Source organism: Sinocyclocheilus grahami, unplaced genomic scaffold, assembly GCF_001515645.1.
Source record: "Sinocyclocheilus grahami isolate Dianchi unplaced genomic scaffold, SAMN03320097.WGS_v1.1 scaffold726.1, whole genome shotgun sequence".
Lineage (NCBI taxonomy): Eukaryota > Metazoa > Chordata > Actinopteri > Cypriniformes > Cyprinidae > Sinocyclocheilus > Sinocyclocheilus grahami.
In genome coordinates, this window is record NW_015505905.1 from 40226 (window position 1) to 62107 (window position 21882).

The window sequence follows — 21882 nt, forward strand, 5'->3', positions numbered from 1 at the left end:
TGTGAATTCAGCTTAATTTTAGAAGAATTGTTTCATTTAGATGGTTCTTTTTAATATATGATTTACTTATTCATTAGAGTCATCGCTCAGTCGTTTTCCTAGAGGCCTCTGTGTGGCATTTTGTGTTGTTTTTGTAGTAAAATAAAAGTTTCGTTAAATGCTGCTGTTTATCCTATGTTTATTTATGTGCATTATACCGTAAGTGTTTCATTTAATGTAAATGTATTAGTTCAAATTATTGTTTTGTGCCGGATAAATATTTTTAACTTTATTGAATACTTTTTTTATAACCAACTTAATTGATCTTGCTGCCTTAAAAAGTTCACTGTAGCTTCACTGACTGTAGTTTAACTACTTTAAATTATCAGTAGCTCATAGATTTGTAAAGTAGCTGTTCATTAAATGAAAACAAATATTGCAGAGAAAAATAAGCATTTCTATAATGAATTCCCATCATTTCGTTATATAGCTTTGGGGTTTTGAAACGTAGCTATAGCTCTTTACATGTAGGTGGCCGAGGATTCAAGCGCCGTCTGATCCGAGTCTCTCAGCACAGGTGAGGTTATGGCCTAGACAGGAGAGCACAGAGGAATGCTGGTGGCTTGAAATGTTTCCCTCTTGGCCGACTAATTTGCGGGTCTAGTGGCAGTCTGATGCTATAGGAGCTGGGCCATTTACACAAAGGTTGCCTGTTCTGTCGTAAGTGATCCGTGAACCGGAGAGTTACTGAGATTACAGTCCTGTTCTATCAGCATCGTGCCCTTGAGCAAGACAGAGAACGCCTGAGAACTGACTGCCCTGAGGGAAATAGGTTTGAGGTCTTTCTGGACAAAAATCATATGCAAAAATGTTAACATCATTTACTGTTTGAGTGTTTTTGTTTAAAACACTTCAATTATTTATTTAAAAAAAAAATCTCTTGTATGAAGAATACATTAAAACTGAATTTGTATGCCTTCTGAATTGATTTTTGCTCTTTTCAAATGCCTTTTACATATGGTTTTTATTATTTTAGCTTTGCCCAAGTTTGTTTCTTATTAAAAATTATAAAAAAAGATACTGATACTACTACAAACAATTTACTACAAACTAGTGCTGTCGAACGATTAATCGCGATTAATCGCATTCCAAAATAAAAGTTTTAGTTTACATAAGATATATATGTGTACTGTTTATTTATTATGTATATATAAATACACACATATACAGTATATATTTTGAAAATATTTACATGTATAAATATATTTATATTATATATATACATATATTTAATATATAACCAACATATTTTTATTAAATATGCACATGCATATGTTTGTATGTATATATACATAATAAATATACACAGCACACACACATATATTATGTAAACAAAAACTTTTATTTTGGATGCGATTAATCGTGATTAATCGTTTGACAGCACTAATACAAACATACTACTACAGACAGTTTTAAAATGAACAAAGACTGAAAAAAACAGACATTTTAAATATGGAGTATTTACATTATAAATATATATATTTATATATTTTGTTTTATTTTATTTTTCTATCACAACTAACAATTTTGCAATACAAAAATGGCAGAATTCTCTTGTGAGCGTCCGCTGTCTAACATGCAGACAAATAAACTAGCGAGAGTGTGAAAAGTGTTTGAGGAACGTTTATTTTCTAAATGTCCACTGGGCCAAAAGTGTCCATGGTTGAAGAAACAGCCATTTAACTCGTTTTAATAAAGATCAAATAAAGCCAGGAAGAAATTAAGGGGTGAGGATCAAGGAATTCGAGATATGAAGTTTAAACTACTGACATGTTCTGTCAGCTCGTCTAAATTCTTGTTACATGAATCCCGATTCCAGTTGTTTTTCATCCTTTTGATTTTTGTTGTTGTCATGGATCCTGCCAACTGCTCTGGATGTCTGGTGGGCTGCTGTGTCTGATTGCTGGATGACAGCTTAACTATTTCTTCAGTTGGGCCGGTCCGTTGGGAATGTTAAGGACCATGAGCACTCCATGGTTTGGAAGTGAACAAAAACTTTCCTTGTAAGCCTGGAAAATGTTTATCATCACACTGGAAGGCTCTGACTCCCAGTCATGGCATTCTGCCGCTGATGGAGAAGGTAGTTTGGTATGAAGGAGACAGCTGTAAAGTCTCTTTTAAGAGGAAGCTGTTGTGGGCTACCTCACACCTGTAACATGTCACTCAAGAGCTGTCAACACAAATAACGCTCATTAATCATGTTTATAAAGCCATTAATCTCACGGCTGGGTGGAGAAAATATGTTTTTCCTCTGGTAAGCTGAGTAGCTTGATCTGTGTTAATGTATCTCTTAATGATTTTTTAAATTCATCTTGGAGGCCCGGGATAATGGGATATTTCATTAACGTCAATATAGTCGTGACATTTCATTTATGCTTTATTTAGACTGAAATCTAAAACTTCGAGCATCACAGTTGACATTCTGACATACCATTTTATCTTCATATGTCATCAGCCAACAGACGCTCAGTGCCAAATTTCACAGCTGATAAGATTTATTCACCAAAAGATTATTATTCGACAGATAGGAGCTGAAGTTATGCATATCATGATGCAGAAGAGAATAAGCCATGAAAGTGGGGTGATCATAAAATGCAATCAAACGGCATGATTTAAAACGGAATAACTTGAGCAATCTTAGAACCTGCTAAAGAGCAGGTCTTGCCAAGACTATATAACATTATAGGGAAGACCGGGGCTAGTTGTCACACTTTTTACTTGAATGAAATTTGTCAGGGTGAGTTTAGTCGTTGCATATTAAATGGCATATTATATGGTCAAACAACTATGAAAAACATGAATATAATGCACAGAAATATGATTAATTAATATAATGCACAGAAATATGATTAGAAGTTGTTTTGGCTGACAGTTAATAAAGTGCATAGATTTAAAAATATGACATACACTCTACCCTTGTCCTAACAACAAAGCTATCACAAAAATATAATAGTGGCATTTTATTGTGGAGGACAGAATTCACAAACATTATATTAATCTAAGACGGTTTTGAACAAGATGTCTGAAACCAAAATCAGCTCACTAATTGAGCATCTGTGAACCTTTTATGAACATATGAAAGCTATAATCCATAGCAAAGATATGATAATTGCGGAATTTAATTTTGGCAAGAAAATTGACAAAAATCTTGATTTGCCTACATTTTAACATACAAAACTATTGCTAGAGAAAACAAGCATTTTGTCGCTGGACCACAAAACCAGTCGTAACGTAAGGGTCAGTTTTAGTAAATTGAGATTTATACCTCATCTGAAAGCTGAATAAATAAGCTTTCCACTGATTTATGGTTTGTTAGGATCGGACAATATTTGGCCGAGATACAACTATTTGAAAATCTGGAATCTGAGGGTGCAAAAAAATCTAAATATTGAGAAAATTGCCTTTAAAGTTGTCCAAACGGAGTTCTTAGCAATGCATATTACTAATCAAAAATATATTTACGGTAGGAAATTTACAAAATATCTTCATGGAACATAATTTTTACTCAATATCCTAATGATTTAATATCCCATATATGTATTGTTGGCTATTGCTACAAATATACCCATGCGACTTATAACTGGTTTTGTGGTCCAGGGTCACATTTGTGTAATTAGTTACTGAGACTAGTCCTCCTGCACTCCTCCAAATAAACAATTATTTTATGTATTATTATAATGGTTCTAATTTTCATCAGTGTTCAAAACAGAATTCTTAGATGAATAGAAAGCTCGAAAGAACAGCATTTATTTCAAAGAGACATATTTGTAACATTATAAATGTTTTTACAGACACTTTTGATCAATTTAATACATCCTTGCTGAACAAAGCTATTCGTTTCCTATATGTATTTCTTATTCTTTTATTTATTTATGTATTTCTAATGTGTATATCATATGACACTGGGGTAACGGCTGCTGAAAATTCAGCGTTGCATCACAGGAATAAATTACATGTTACAATATATTGAAATAAAACCCGGTTCTGATAATGTTTCATAATATTACCGATTTAATGCAGCCTTAGTAAGCATAAGACTTACATCTATCAAAAAAGTTTAAAAAACATTTTTTAAAAATCGTAATTATTCAGAAATCTTTGACCAGTAATACATGTAAGCAGTCAGAGACACTTATTTGTCATTGTATATCTGACTGGCTGATCTTGGGTTCGCTTTATCACCCCTGGCAACAAATGAGGTCCACTCCTCCACTTCCCCAGGATATCGTGTCTTGCCTGTGCAAATGTGTGGCCGAGTGATGGGGAAGAGTAATATTCCTCTGCCTGGATAAATATTTCCCTTCATAATTCAAACCTTATCTCCTGGAGCCTCCTCTAAAACAGGAACATCTGCTCTGAAAACTGCCTTGTTTCTCGACGAATGAAGGCTCTTGTCTTTTTTCCAACATTGTTGTTTATCCTTCAGGATCAAATGAACAGCGCATTGCTTTAAACATCAACCAGAACGGTTCATTCCCTAATCGCTCATAAATTTCTTTGTTGTTGCGTTAGGTTGCTAAGAATCCGTCGCTTAATATTTACAGGCTTTGGTGGCCGTTTCAAGCCAGTACGACGTAACTCTAACGCTATGCTGAAATCTGATTAGACCTTGTAAACCGACGTTCCTCATTCACAAAAAGATGTTGGTGGCCTGTTCTCGACTTTGCTGGAATAACAAATATGGCAGTATGGCTCCTTTCACATGCTGGCTCACGCTGACCCTTCCCAGGACCCACGGAGGCAGGCAGGAAGCCAGCTCAAAGTGAGCCGCTCCTCGCTGCTCAGGTGACCAGGAAATAGCTGGTCAGTGTTTGTGACCATCTGTCCACTGTAGTGCTGGTGAAAAACAGCAGGGCAGCAGGGCTACATAATGAGCACAGTGTTCACATCATTTGGGTTGATGTTACTTGGCAGCCCGAGACCTTGATACTTCGGGAAAAGCTGCGAACTGGAACATTTCAATCAAAAGGAGAGTAACACTGGTCGTAATTGTAAACGCTGTGGAATGTTTTACCGAAAAGCACTTTCTTTTCACAGTGATGCCGCAGAGCTGTTCTGAAGTATGCATACACTGCCAGTCAAAAGCAATTATGATTTTTTTTTCGCTTGTTTTGGAAAGAAATCACTTATGCTCACCAAGGATGCATTCATTTTAAATCCAAATTACAATACAAACAGTGATATTGTGAAATATTATTACAATTTAAAAGAAACGTTTTCTATTTTAATATGCTGTCGCTTACAAAGCTGAATTTTCAGCATAATTACTCCAGTCTTCAGCATCACATGATCCTTCAGAAATCATTCTAATATGCTGATTTGCTGCTCAATCAACTATCAATTATTAATAATGGTTCTTATTGCTGAAAAGGTTATTTTCTGCTTATTTGGAAACTGTATACTGCATTTAACTTTCAGGATTCTTTCATGAATAGAACATTTGAAAAACAGCATTTTTTTTTTTTTTACAGAAATAATTTGTAACATTATAAATGTCTTTATTGTCACTTTATTGCAATTTCTTTATTCTTTATTCTGTATTATTACTTCATACAAACTTTATCACGGTTTTCACAAAAATATTAAGCAGAAAACCTATTTTCAACATTGATAATAATGCTTTTTGTTTGTTTTTCTTGAGCAGCAAATCAGATTATCAATCAAATTAGAATGATTTCTGAAGGATCATGTGACACTGATACAGTGAGCCCCAGATACAGATCCCCAGTAAAGACCTTGTCTCAGACGACCACTGGGACAAGACCACAGGAGCCAGGTGAGTCCTCTGCACAATATGACTTTGCTGCAGCCTGGAATTGAACTGCTGGTTCGTCTGGTCAGAGGAGAACTGGCCCCCCGACTGAGCCTAGTTTCTCCCAAGGTTTTTTCTCCATTCTGTCACCGATGGAGTTTTGGTTCCTTGCCGCTGTCGCCTCTGGCTTGCTTAGTTGGGGACACTTCATTTCCAGCGATATCGTTGACTTGATTGCAAATGATTGCACAGATACGATTTAAACTGAACTGAGCTGGATGATAACATCACTGAATTCAATGATGAACTGCCTTTAACTGAAAAATTAGTGTTTACTATTGTCATTTTTCATTATGGACACACTATTTTCCTAATTAATGCTGTTCAGTTGCTTTGACACAATCTGTATCGTTAAAAGCGCTATATAAATAAAGGTGACTTGACTTGACACTGATGTTTTTAAGACCAATTTTTTTATTATTATTAATATTTTTATAATACTTTTTATTTAAAAAAAAACTACATTGTTTTATGCGAAAGAGCTGAACATTTTAGCATCTTTTGTTTTACAGTGAAAAGTCATGGAATGACAACAGGGTGTATGTAAATAATTTTCCTTTTTTGCTAAACTACTCCGATCCTGTAAGAAAGATTTCATTGTCATGTTCCCAGATTAGCAGCATACTAGTACAAACACGTCAGCAGCTTTTGGCCCCAGAATCCACAAAGTGAGTATTATGCTGATTTATTACACTTGCCATCGGTTATGTAAGGTCAGTTGTTCCACGCTGATAGATTCTTACTCTACAATTTTCCCAACCATTCACTGAGCCCTGAAAAAATAAAACTAAAACAATCCAGTGTCCGTAGAGGTCAGATGGTGGACGTGAGGATGGTGGAGGGAAATGTTTTTCATTTCACTTTAACAGAGCTTGAACTGCACTCTGTCTTGTGTTGAAAACACTCTCTCTCTTTCTCTCCCATGACCTATCAACATCCCTTGCTCCCTGACACCCCCAGGACATCTTGTGTTCGGGCTTAGCTGTTTACAGGAGGGCTGTTTGTTTTCAGCGCTTGTAGGAGGCACGAGTCAGCAATGGTCAAAGGAGCATGAATCAGTTCAGCGCTGAATGTCTGTACAAAGTTACAGCACTGCATTTTTACACTTTTTTTTTCTTTTTACACATATAAGCTTTCTCTGTGGTGTATAGTTTTCCAATTCTCTCACCCTTTGACTAGTGCTTCCATGAAGATGTTTGAAGCTTTTTTCTCTCGCTCTCTAGAATAGTACATCATACAGTTATTTATCAGCAATGGAGGCAGAATTGCATGATGTTGTAAAAATTTATTAATTATGAAACAAACCCAATTTCAGCTGTTCAGCAAATTTACAGAAGACAATAGTGTCATTATTCAGCTCAATTTAGTTCAGTGCTGATTCACGTTGGTTCAATAACGGTGCCAATATTGCAAAGGCAATCAGTTATGAAAACTCAATTTAACAAGTGTCACTTTTTTTTGTCTGAAGTCAGTTAAGTGTTGATTCAGATCAGTTCAATAACATTGTCAATGTTGCATCAATTATAAAACATTCAATGCAGCTATACAACAGCTCTACAGAAGACAAAAGTGTCAATCATAAACTCAATTCAGTTTAATACCTGTTGAAGTTTATGAATTAACTAATTCAATTCAGCTATGAAGCATACAATCATCCATCTCATTTCAGTTCAAGTTTTGTTCTCATCTGATACTGTCAGTACAGTCAAATCAATAATATTACTGATTATGAACTGACTTTGAAACCCCAAACACACAAACACTCAAGCAGAATTACTGAAGACAAAAACTTTTGTCAAATTATCTGCACTGGAGGTTTTTTTTTTTTTTTTACTAATTTGTTACTAATGTTGTTTACTAATAATGTTATACGCAGGATTTGTATATTGTGGGAATGTAAAAGTTAGGAGATGTAACGTAAAAGTTCCCTATGTGAAAGTCAAAAACAAGGATGAAGACGTTTCTGGAGCTGAACAGGCAGGAACACGTGGAACGACACAGCTCGATAAAGGCATGGAGGTAATGGGGGCAGGGGAGCATTGGCATCAGTGTGAGCCAGAAACGGTGTTTCCAATTGAATTCTTGCAGATATTGGCAGCCGGTGAAGAGACCTGAGAAGAGTAATGTGAGAGAATTTCTGCAGGCTGAAAAACAAACAGTATTTTGAAAGCCCTCGAGGGGTTGGGTGGCAGATGCTGGTTGTCCGGCAATAAAAAAGTTTCCAGAAAAGACTGGAGCCTGAAGCTTTGTAGAGTAGGTGCTGAGGATGGGCCTTATAGTCCTTGTGCTGTGGAGAAAGTGGCAGGACCTGGCAGTTGTCATAATGTGGTCCACAAAACAGAGTTGGCCACAACAGACTGAGCTCGAGGTGATGAAAAAAAAAGTTATCTGATATATGTGGGAACACATACCTATAGTTTGTATACTATACACACAGATGGGCGACAAATTAAAAGAAAACCCAACATAAAGTGTCATAAAGTAGGGTGTCGAGCCACCACATGCTGCCAGATCCGCTTTAGTTTCTCTTGGCATTGATTCTGCAGTCTCTGGAACACCAGTCAGCCAAAAGATATTCCCTCATTTGCTGTTTTGATGATGGTGGAGAGCACTGTCTAACACTGGTCCAGAATCTCCCATGGGTGTACAAATGGGCTGAGATGGTGACTGTGAAGGCCATATGATTCACATAATTTGCATACTCATCCAACTATTCAATGACCACTTGTGTCCTATGCATGGGGCCATATTCATCCTGGAAAAAATCACTCTGAACAAAATAGAAATGTGGCATCATATGAAAAAGGTGTCACCATTAACTGATATCAGAAAACTAAGAACATGCAGATGTGTTAGTAAATTATTCAAATATTAACTTAAAATTTCAGGTGGTTTTATATACATGTGTGTGTGTATACGGGAAGTGAAATGTGCTTTTTGGTTGCATGTTAAAACTTAGAATGCCTAAAGATTTGTAGCTTAATTTATTTAAAGAGATTGAACTCTTTGACATCATTCGGTTCGGTGCCACAGGATATTCTCCGAATACATTTTCTACTTCATATCCACCATGGTGGAATTTATGATCTTTTTTAAATTACTGTGTGCCACAAGAAAAAAATTAAATAAAATAATATATATATATATAATTATTATTATTATTATTATCATTACAAGTAATGGGTAAACAGGTCCCACTTTATTTTAAGGTCCAGGTACATAAATGATTTACATTTTAGATATCTCAACAAGACCAGATGAAACTTCTAAACTATCTACAACAGAGTGTTAAAAATGTAAAAGATTGGATGACCAATAATTTTGAGATATTACTTATTGGACCAAAAAGCAGTACACAGTACATCCGTCTAGTTGCAAATTGTAATCCAAGAGATTCTGTTACTTCCTAACAGTACATCCGTTAGGATCCGTTAGTACTATATTTTAGATAGCAACTTGTCTTTTGAAAATCATATTTCCCATGTTACAAAAACAGCATTCTTCCATCTTAGAAACACTGCCAAGTTACGAAACATGTTACCTGTTTCTGATGCAGAAAAGCTAGTTCATGCATTCATGACCTCTAGACTGGACTATTGTAATGCACTGCTAGGTGGTTGTCCTGCATCTTCAATAAACAAGCTACAGGTGGTCCAAAATGCAGCGGCTAGAGTCCTTACCAGGTCAAGAAAATATGATCATATTACCCCAATTTTACAGTCTCTGCACTGGCTACCTATTAAGTTCTGTATCAGTTAAAAAATGTTATTACTTACCTACAAGGCCCTTAATGGGTTAGCTCCTGCGTATCTAACTAGTCTTCTACCACGCTACAATCCATCACGCTCCCAAAGGTCGCAAAACTCTGGACTTTTGGTAGTACCTAGGATAGCAAAGTCCACTAAAGGAGGTAGAGCTTTTTCGCATTTGACTCCCAAACTCTGGAATAGCCTTCCTGATACCGTTCGGGGTTCAGACACACTCTCTCTGTTTAAATCTAGATTAAAGACACATCTCTTTGGCCAAGCATTCAAATAATGCATCTCATAATCTTGTACTGCAGTTATATCTGATCAAATGCGCATTATTATTCTTTAGTTTGTGTTAAACAAATCGATTTTGCTTGGTTGTAACAGCAGCTACGCTAATTATGTCTCTATTTGTTTCTCTGTTTTTGCCACGGGATGTAACTAGGATTTACACAAGCTTCAGTCTGGATCCAGAACACCTGAGAAGAGATGATGCAACTCCTCAGAGGACCTCAGATGATGCCAACCCTGAAACAACTTACAGAACTACCAAATTTTGCTATAAGTTTGATTGCATCATATAATAATTGCTGTTAATAGTGTTCATCGTCTGTTTGATTATGTATTTAATTTATTTTTCCGTACATTGTGTGGTAGAACCGCACCTTACGTAAAATGCATACGAATACTCATGAGATCACACTGGGTCTTCACAGCCTATTAAATTCTATTTCCATAAAAAAAGTGCGGAGAACAATTATTTGTGACATATTTATATGCAACAAATATGCAATGTCACTAATGTCAGCTATGTTGAAAACTGTTTCAACAATGTAATGCAAACTAAATCACTTATCTCTGCAGTCGTTCAGTGAGGAATTAAAACTGGGGTGAGAAAGCCAGGAGAGAAAGTAAGCAGCTGTCTGACGGTTTTTGACAGAAAGACGTTTGCATTCTCCTGCGGGCATCAACTCCCTCTTGAGTAAGTCCTATTAAATCCTTTGGCTTCTGCCTCATCACATGGTAGAGAGATAACAGACAGCTTTATTTACCCTACTGATTTCATGCTACATTACTAACACATCTCACCCTTGTCATCCAAAAATTCTGGACAGTTTGGCTTCTCTCCAACATTCTCATCAACACTGAACATCCATTTTTAGAAAGAAAAAAAAAAGTGCAAATATTCTGGGTTTGACAGACAGATGAGAATATAATGTCCTGCACACATTTGTCAGGTGATATTTAAGCAAAATCCACAAAAAGCAAGAGTGCTGTGGTACTGAATATTGGCACAATCATGCAACTTGACTCTGCTTCTATTCCACACCGCACCTCACAAACTCTGGTCTGAAATGTTACAAACACAGACAAGCATAGGTGATACTATATGGAAGACCATTTCCACCACTGAATAAAAAAAAAAGGGTAACTGCCTTTCACAATTCTGACTCTTTTTTTTCCGCAATTCTGAGAAAAAAGTCAGAATTGTGAGGCAATAGAAACTGAGAAAAAGTAAGAATTGTGTGGTGCAAACTCGCAATTCTGAGATAAAAAGTCACAATTCTGAGTAAAGTCATAACTGCGAGATATAAACTCGTTTTTCTCAGAATGGCAATTCTGACTTTATAACACGCAATTGCGAGTCAGAATTGTAAGGTATAAACTAGCAATTGTAAGAAAATAGAAAGTATTTTTTTACTCGGAATTGGACTTTATAACTCACAGTTGTGAGTTTATATCTCACAATTTTGAGAAAAGAAGTCAGAATTGCGAGATATTAACTCCCACAATTATATCCCATAATTCTGAGATATAAACTTTTTTTATCACAACTGCAAAGTGATAAAAAGATAAAACATTTTGCAATTCTGTTCACAATTCTGACTTTTTCTCACAATTGAGAGATTATATCTTGCAATTCTGACTTCTTTTCTCAGACTCGTGAGATAAAAAGTCACAATTACAAGCATCAATCAGTACTTTTGGATCACCTGTTGGCAAATCAAAATAGAGGACATTTAATTGAGTGATTTAGATATAAAACAAGTTAAGGTCAATGTGAAACGGGTATTAGGCATGAACATATTATAGAAGACATCATGACTTGCCTAATACGAAGGTCGCACACATATAAACATTTTACACCTGTTAAAGTAATTCACAGTTGTTCACTGGCCAGTCAGAGCCTCAAATCTTGTGTCTGCAGCAGCCGGTGAGCTCAGATTAACCTGTATTTCTGCCATCCTGTGTAGGAGGAAGAGATTAAATGCTTGGCATGAACTCTAAAGGAGCCGCAGCTCAGATCAACGCAGAAGGGTTACATCAAGTTAATAGAGGACATATTGAAGAACCCATTGTTTATGTGCTCTTAAAGATCAACATTAATATATATTACTCTTGATATAGCCTATATATCAAGCACGCATTGCGGCCGAAAGCCAAGAACCAGAGAGTAATTTGTCAATTGAAATGTCGGGCTCCTCATGTATTTTCAATATCCATCCATGCCTTGTTAATGGTTTATATACAGTTTCTCATTTTAAATATTGTAAACATTTTTAATAAATATTGCATAAAAATAGCAATAGTTTATACATTTATTTGTCCTCATCAGATTGCATTATACTACAGTAAACTGGCACTGGCATACAAATCATACATTTGCCATTTGGAATCATATATTAGATCTCCATTGTGCAAGAAAACTGTTCTGAAATGCAGAACCTTTTTTTATATAATATCAGTTACTCAAGATTGTGGTAACCAGTGTCATACATTAAAGGTGACATATCATGAAAATCTGACTCTTCCAGGTTTTAAGTGCTGTAATCAGGTCCCCAGTGCATCTACCAACCAAGGAAACGTGAACAAGATTAACCCAGTAACTTTCTTTTGGTAAGCCTTTTTCTGCAAGCGTCTGAAAAAACGAGCCCGTCTGATGTCGCTCCCCTAGTGACGTGGGGATCTCATTATAATATTACCGCCCTTTAATCTGTAAGTTTCCACCCACGGCGCCATCATTTTGATTTCGCAAGAGACAACAGTGTACAAGCTCTAATGCCATGGTGAAGGTTTGAGGAAAACATGCTAACTGTTCAGCCTTTGGCTGCACAGAACACTATTTAGTGTCCCAGCCTCAGAGGAGACAAGAAAGCAGTGAATTTATTGATTTATTTATTGTAAATTGCTGCTGCCACACAGATCTAAAACCTTCACAGACATAACCGACTGTTTTTGTAACCCGTGTGTTTTTAACCTAAACTTGTGTGTGAATGAGAACATAGTTTAGTACTCACATGCTGTGACCGCCGCTTTCTGTACGTGTGCACTCAGAAAACCGTATATCAGAAGTTTAAACTAATATGGTTTAAAACGCATGATTTCTGTGCGATAAACATGATAATCAGAACCAAAACAGATGTTTTTAGCAGGTACGAGCTGTAATGGCGCAGCTCTATTCTGGAAAAGGGGGCGGGGAGCAGCAGCTCATTTGCATTTAAAGAGACAGGCATGGAAAACAGTGTGTTTCTGCTTTCACTCAAAATAGGCATTTACAAAATGATATAATAAATTATCTGTTGGGTATTTTGAGCTGAAACTTCACAGACACATTCTGGAGACACATGAGACTTATATTACATATTGTAAAAAGGTGCGTAATATGTATCCTTTAAATATTCTGCAGGACAAAGTTTGGAGAGGCATATGGATATCCAAAAGAACTCCACATTACAAGCATCTCCCCTCACTGTGTGAAACTGATAAGACTAGAGCTGCATAAGATGCTAAACAGCAGGACAAGAGGCAGATAGCAAGCTTTTGATAAGAATGGTTAGTGGATTATTAATATATTTAGAAAAACACCAGTCATTTTGAAAAGAGAAAGACACGTTTGAGAAAAGACAATTTTTTAAATCGCTTTCCCCTCATTGTAAAGAACTGCTCTTGTTCCACTCGCCTCTCTTCTAAGAAGTATAATCATTATTGTAATTATAATTATTATAATTATAACCATTACTGTCAATCCACACATAATTATGTTCAGAAGTGGAGAGTAAATCACGAAACATTAAAAAGTCAATTGTTCAAAGCCTGTTTTGTCTCATTTGGGACCATGGGGGTTCATAAATATTCCGAGGATTGCTTAGGTCTTGGCATTCCGGTTCCTGGAAACCTCAGAAGAAAAGGCAAGCATAATGAGTTCAGGTCACAGGAGGAATGTATTCGATTACAAATAAAAAACATTTGCTGTGTTGACAATAAGAACCAAAAACACCGGACAGGCTGACAAGACCATACATTCTCCTCATTAATTGACCACTACAATTCACAGTAGCTGTTCGGCTTTCTAGAAGTTAGTTGCTCGGTGAGAATTGAGCCATCGCTGTGGCCATTTGTAATCTTAAATCAATACCTGCAACTGGGTTGAGAGAAGATGGACAGGAGGCAAGCTGGACTTTTCTCACATTCCCACAGAAGGCTGAAGGAGAAAAATAGCGGAATAAAGTCATTGATGTTAATAAATCCATTTTCATTTAGTGAGCTGTCCTTCACAATGACTGAGGGGGGCAAAGGTAACAGTATGAATCACCACACTTGAAAAACACAAGAGTTCCAATTAACCAAGTGCTTTGAATGAGACTGTTGAATACATCAGCACTCGACATGAAAGAGGAAGTCGCGACTGCGAGACAGCTGTTGAGTCCCTGAGCTCAGAACATCAGTGCATGGGGGTCTGTCTGCAAAACTGGCTAGAGAGGAGGCAACGATAATCTCCAGAAGGATCCCGGACGAGCCCCCAGTTGGCAGATGGGCTTTTCTTCTGACGCTTACTTAGCTGAGCGGTGGAAATGCCCACACTGTGGTTGGAGTCGGTTTTGTGGCAGCGAGACAGGAAAAAGCAAACTTCACCATAAGTACTTTCAAATCCCATAGTGGCAGCATTCAGAATCATACTATTCTTGTTGGCCGTTCACAGGTAATCTGAGGCTTTAAACTCGCACTTTACAGCACATGAAGGCGTCTATGGCTGTGATCCGTTAAATAGGCACCCAGAGACCTTTATATGTGGGCAACAGAAGTAGAGGGCTCAAGAGACAGTAATTCGTACATGCCTCTCTACGCTTGTGACTCCTATGGTGCAATGGAGTACTTTTATTACACAAACTACAGACTTTAATGAAGAGTATCTACAAAAAGAAAGATATTTTCTCTTTTTGGCCTAAAATAAGATAAAGATCAGTAAACAAAAAAAATTAAAGGTGGATACAGCCCCACTGATGCAAAGAACTACTGATGGATTATATGGGGCTGCACAATTTTTTTTTTTATTGTTATATCCTCGCTCTTTGAGTAGATCTTTACTGTATTAAGAGAATATCAAAATATTTTGTGACTTAATATCTCCTACCCTGTAAAGAGCTAACCTGCGGTTCCTTCTACTGGAGCGACATGACAATACTATCGTTCACAGTATAATCAATGGAGCTGTCTAAACTGTAAATGTCTGATATGCTCTTTTGTGCTGAAAATGCCTTTAGTTGAACTTTTGACAAGCACCACTCATGTTCTGTTCATTTTAGACAACTATAGAGTGCAGCAGTGATGACATAATTTTTGTAGGCCAACCTAGAATTTAACATCAGCTTTGTTCCTTTGACAAAAACCCAATAGGATTTTGCCATTGGCTTTTGGATCACTGCACAAAATAGACCAACACTAGTTTACAATAGAGCATGATTATAAATGATAGAGTTTACAACAGATCACGATTATAAACAGAACAAAGCTGTGAAAGTTAGTAGTTGAGTTTTCTTGTTTGGTGTGATGATGAACCTCTGTAGTCCTGGTTTGCCAATTGATCGCAAATGTCTTTTTCAAAACAAGTAAAGGTTAATTGCAAGTGGTATTACTGATGCATTTTATGTTGTTGAATAAATTTTGAAAATATCTTGAGCTTTTCACCACAGGCCCAGGCATAAAAAAAAAAAAAAACATTGACTTTAGAAGTACTAACTTGCTTCCGGATTTTGCTCTGTGAACAAGTGCGTGAACCTAGATGCTTCTGACACTAAACCAGATGTGTTATTACCAAGTTAAGTAGCAGGTAGTTGGCCTGAAAGAGAAAAAAATACCATAAAATAAGGCATTTATGCAAATTTCTGCTATCGCTCCTATTGGCAATGCAGATAATGCATTTCTTCAGTGCTGAAATGCAGTCAGAGAATTATCAGGAATTATTTTAATGCTTTGTAGGTTGACCTAAAGAGAAGACATTGTTGCTCTATGGTGCTTTCAGAAAAGTTGCTTGCATGGTTCAACATGTCAAATTCTTATCGAACTGATAGCACGAGTTGGAGATGGAACTACTTTTGGAACAATCAAAAAAGACAGGTCATGGTCAAATGATCAGTAGAAATGTTTGGGAAGTGTAATAGGAAACATGTTTTCACAATTTCATTAGGTGCTACTAGCAGTGCATTACACAATTATACACAAAGTTCACAGAAACAAGAATTTGCAACTCTTGTTTGACTTTATGCAACCGATCAGCAATGCAGTGTGGTAACCACCAATGGAAGTGCAGACAATTGCGCTCACGTGATCTATCCCCTGATACAGTTGAATACTGCAGTAAAGCAGTAATAACTACAAGCAAACAACAGTGCAGCAACTTCACAACCTCCAGCAATTAAATCACTGTCAGTGTGAAAGCACCTTAAGTGAGGACAGCAAAACTATTGACGCTAGCAAAACAGTTATAGGACAAAGGCAAGAAACTCTGAAAGCAAAATGTACTGACTTTAATCAAAACTCATATCAAGTGTCAGCTGTTGACACTTTCATTCCTTTGATTCAAAAATCACACGGGCGTGTCAACACGTGTTTCTATCTCAATGCTTCTCTCTGCTGTTGCTAAGTAACACCGTCACAGTCTTTCTTTTGTTGGACGAGACCAGGGAAGAAACAAGGAGTTTTACAGTGTAGTTTTTAGTTTTCAAGAATGACCTTAGGTTAGATCAAAACATGACAAGGTTATGCTCTGGAATCTCACACGAGACCGTGTGGAATGACATGAAGTGTCATGCTGTGGAAGTGTATGTGTGGGGTGTGTAAGGTACCTTGTGTTTAGAAACCCTCAGGAGATGGAAGCAGAAGTCAGAAAGGTCAGACGCCTCTCAACGAGATTCTCAAATAGAGTTCTGGAGACGGTTTAGATGTTTTAAGCCTTTTATTGCTATTAAAAACCATTCTCCTGAATGAAAGTCCAGGCAAAAATAATATTTGGCATTGTGTCGTGATGGTAGGTTGGGCAAAATTACCTGAAATGGTCTGATGAATAAAAGTTGGGTTATCGCAGTTTTCAGTGGGAGTAACATAGCTGGCTGTCAGAACACTGTCACTACAGTTTCTCTTAAGGCCGGGACACACCAAGCAAACTTCAAAAAACTAGCGGCGATGAAAGCCGACAGTATTGTCGCCTCAAGTCGGCAGCGTCGAACCAAAAAGCTGCGCTCAAACACACTGCACAGACTACAGCCGACGACAAACTAACACGTGCGTTCTGCGCATGAGTGAGATGAATTAACTGTCTATATCAGCAGCTATCAATAATATATATTCGTCATTCAAAAGGAGAAACCTAAACAAAGATATACGAGATAAACGCAGATATACGAAACGTAAACAAAGCAGCGCTTGCTTACCATTTTGAATATCAGTAACGTTGATAACTTTAATCATTTTAAGCGGCTCATGTTGTTATGAAAACATTTGCGTATTAGAATGATTGGGAAAGATTACGTAACATTTAAACAGCCTTCTGTTTGTACCGCCTTCATTTACGTGCTTGTTTTCATCACTTTCGCTTTAATTCTCGGGCACTGACTCGTTTGCTAAACTGAACATCCAATCAGAGCTCTCACTCGCGCCGACGGTCCCGACGGTCCCGACGGCCCAGACGCCGATTCAACATGTTGAATCGGGCAATCTGCCGCCGACGTGAGCCCGACAAGAGCCGACGAGTGGAACACACCAAACAAACTAGCCCAACCGTCGCTCGCCGTCGGCCCGACATTGGCCAACAGCCGACCGTTGGCTTGGTGTGTCCCGGCCTTTACTTACCAAAACAAGAAAACCCGACAGCCGAGGATTTTAAACAGCACATTCTGAACAGAAAATCCCATGAATGATATCAAATAGTAACATAGAGCTCCTCAATAACACACTGCTGGTTGTGAGTAGTGTTGGCACAGCGTGGTTTGAGCTGGCACATCCAGGTCACTTTTACTAAAACACTATCGTAATTGAACATTTATCCTAATTAGATCCAAAGCAAAGCTCTGCAATTAGCACCTATTACAGTACTTTCATAAAAGGTTATTCCGTTCATAAACTTCACTGCATACACTGGTAATGCCACGGATAAAATTAACAAGCGTGTTTAAAACAAACGTTAAATTAGATGTAAACACAGACATTTTAATAAAATAAATAACATAAATTAATTCAAGTATATTCAAGATGCAGCCATCCAAGTTTTAGCACATTGAGCTCATTGACAATTTACCAAACATACTCTACCAGCAGCAATATTAAAAATCCCTTTCATCAGCACTGCACATCAGACAGCCCAGACGCTGAGGTTCATATTTGCATTCTACACATTATGGCTCATAAAAGTTATGCAAAAGAGACTTGCATCCCTTAAAAGTTGATAGGTGATCTCAGCTTTTAGTTCAGAACAGGCAACTATAGTCTAGTATAACGTAAAGCATTTACTCCAAACAGTAAGCCGTTTTAATTCCTAACACTATAATACTCATAAAACCCTAGACCTAATCTCTAACCCTAACCTTGACTCCAATTCCAACACTAAACTCCTTAACACTAACTCTTTCCCTTTCTAAATCATTCTTAGGGGGGCATTCACACAGGACACATTCCAGTTGCAATCTTCATCTACGTTATTTTTTTCTGTGGAATGCCACTTACATAAAAAATCTTAGGATGTGAGCTTGTCACTCAACTTTACATTGTGTTGTCTTTCCTGACTGCATGCAACAACACATTACGCTTCATTTTGTTTTGTTTTTTAAAATTACTTTTAATGAATAGATCAAACTCATTGGTCAATGGAATGAAACCTTCACAAGGAATACAAATTCCTGATGTTATACTCAAATCTTCGGCCGTTGCAACACATAATAGTTTTTTTTCCCTCTCGCCATGAACATTTTCAAGCGCCTTGAAAAGTTAAAAGCTGAGATCCTGTGTGAACGGCCCCATATTGTTAAAATTTTAAATCTGAGAAGAATTTAAAATAGACTAAATTAGCTAAAATATAAAGTGAATATTAAGAAAGTGACATCATGTTATATATTAATCAATAAAATGATTTAGGGAAAAACTGTGTGATAGAAATAACACCATGGTCAAAGCAAAAAAAAAGTGAACATGACCTTTTCTGATTCCAGCAGCGGACAGGAGGCAGAAACTGCTCGATCATATGCATCTGATGCATTAACAATGCAGGCGTGCAGATCCCCTTAAATATGCTGCTGGAGTTTGCGGAGGTCCCAGACGTTATGCCCTTAGGTCTGGATATCTTAAGTCTGGATATGGTCTCCCCCAGCAGGTGTCGGAGTCCAGTGGCCATCAGAAGTGACCCATCCGTGCGGTAAAGACGCTGCGGGGGCGACTGGAGGACGCCGAGCGGCCGAAGCTAGATGACGGCCACTTGATGATGAACTGGGAGGTGACTGGCAGCAGATACCTACACAGATGGAGAGAGGAATCAGAAATGGGGGTTGGATGCCAGACTCAAAGGCAGGATTAGACGCACAAAGGTCACCTAAAGAGATCAGGCACTTTTCCTCTCTCTCCACTTCCAATCCTCCTCCAGCTGATGCTTTAGATTCCCGTCCCCTCGGCTGACCCTCACGTTTACACTGTGCCGTTTTTAACAATGAGTGACACGAGTGGCTGGACGTGACTTGTTTTAACAGATAAGAACTTGTTTAATGCGCAGGATGTTCTGAGACAGGATAACAGGTTAGATAATTAGGGCCTACACACAGACAAGGAGGGTAACCAGCCTGGACAGCTGATGACCCACACTATCTTACTGCAGAGCAGCTTAATTATAATTCCACTCGAAACAAGGCAATTTAAACTGTTAATTAATTAAATAACACCGTGACAATAAAAAAAAGTTGTGCTAAATAAGCTGAATACACTAAATCGTTTGAACAAACAGCTGCTGAAGTCTTTTTTATTTTAGTTAGTGGTAAAAATGTTTTTGGGGCAATGACAAATAAGGATGTCTGAGATGATAAAAAAGAAAAGTCTTTTAGAAATATAGTTAATATGTTTCTAATAGTTAAACATGAACTTTAGATTTATGTCTGTAAAAACTGTTGTAATCAATCATATATGTGACCCTGGACCACAAAACCAGTCTTATGTTGCATAAGATAAAATGCTATTTTGCAATAGCCAAAAATACATTGTATGGGTCAAAATTATCGATTTTTCTTTTATGCCAAATATTGTTAGGATATTAAGTAAAGATCATGTTCCATGAAGATATTTTGTAAGTTTCTTACCGTAAATATATCAAAACTTCATTTTTGATTAGTAATATGCATTGCTAAGAACTTCATTTGGACAACTTTAAAGGCAATAATATCTGTTCAATATTTAGATTTTTTTGCACCCTCAGATTCCAGATTTTCAAATATTGTCCTATCATAACAAACCATACATCAATGGAAAGCTTATTTATTCAGCTTTCAGATGATGTATAAATCTCAATTTCAGAAAATTGACCCTTATGACTGGTTTTGTGGTCCAGGGTCACAAATAATTAAATAAAAACATCTTAATCGTTAGTTATGAGGCTGTACAGGTGTCCTCTCCGTAATACATGTATTTTGGTTCATGGCTTTTTTGTGACATGAAAAAAAAAAGGTTTCCTGCAAGTTGGTTGAACCACAGTGACTTTGATTTGGCAAACAAATATTTTTTTCAATCATTAATATTTATCATACATTTATACACACATAAATAACATACAAATAAACTATTTAAAGGGATAGTTCTCCCAAAAATTACAATTCTGTCATCAATTACTTACCCTCATATTGTTCTAAACCTGTCTTTCTTCCTTCTGTTGAACACAATAGAAGATATTTTGAAGCAAATCGGTATGTTGGTCCCCATTGACTTGTTCAACAGAAGAAAGAATTCATACAAGTTTGAAACAACTTGAAGGTGAGTAAATGACAGAATTGTCAATTTTGGGTGAACTATCACACCATAGTAAAGTATTTTTTTTTCAAGAAATTCAGTTTATGATGTATGTATGTATATATACTGTATATATATATACATTAGGGCATTATATTACATATATATATATATATATATATATATGTACATTATTAGGGCTGTCAATCGATTAACATTTGTAATAATCACATCCTTTTTCTGTGATTAATCGCGGTTAATCGCACACTTCATGAAATTAAACATAGACCATTTATCTTGTTTCAAATGTTTATTTTGTCATCATTTGCTATATCCAGCAAAGTAAACCAAAAGATTGAAGGGTGATTCTCAAAAATCTATATTTTCTGCAAGATTTTTTCAAGATAAATTTAGATAGAAAAGAACACTTAGAAAGGGCGTAATAATCAAGGAACTTTGGAACTTTGGTGTACCATGGGTGCAGCAGCAAAGTTCCTTGATTATTATGCCGCAATGAGAGTATAGTTCCTAGCCACATCGGCCTAGAAAATCGCAACTTTTCATTTTCCGTCGGTCTTAGTACACGATATAACCACAGAAGAGTCAAGTTTTAAATAGGAAAAATATCTAAACTCTTTGGTCATTTTTGAGCGCGATGCTAATGGTCTAATCAGATTCAATGATCTATGCTAAGCTACAGCTAACAGTGCTACCGCCAGACCCGGAGATCGGCTGAATGGATTCGAAAACGGTAAAACTCAACTGTTTAACTCTAGGGGAGTTGGAAAATGAGCCTATTTTCAAAAATAGTGGAGTGTTCCTTTAAAGCAAGAGTTTTCATGCATAGCTTACGCTGTATGTACAACTATGTTACTTTATCCTCTTTGAAAACAAAATAATTGTGAGATTTCCAGACATGAAAAGTTTTTTCACAGCAGGAAGCATCGTAATTAGTTAACTGTAGCAGCGTCTCATCCCGCGTTTGAGGAGAATAATTGTAGACGGGTGTTATTTGCGCACGCACCAGCA

General features: G+C 36.9%; 1 protein-coding gene across 1 annotated transcript in view; it reads right to left on the minus strand.

Annotated features, from left to right (window-relative positions):
* Positions 1-18931: 18931 nt before the first annotated feature.
* LOC107560414 (tubulin polyglutamylase TTLL7-like) overlaps positions 18932-21882 on the minus strand; it is a 103365-nt gene continuing 100414 nt past the window's right edge. The window contains exon 20 of the mRNA XM_016244594.1: positions 18932-19378. Coding sequence (XP_016100080.1) covers positions 19261-19378 — 118 coding nt within the window. The 3' untranslated portion in view covers positions 18932-19260. The remainder of the gene's footprint in view (positions 19379-21882) is intronic.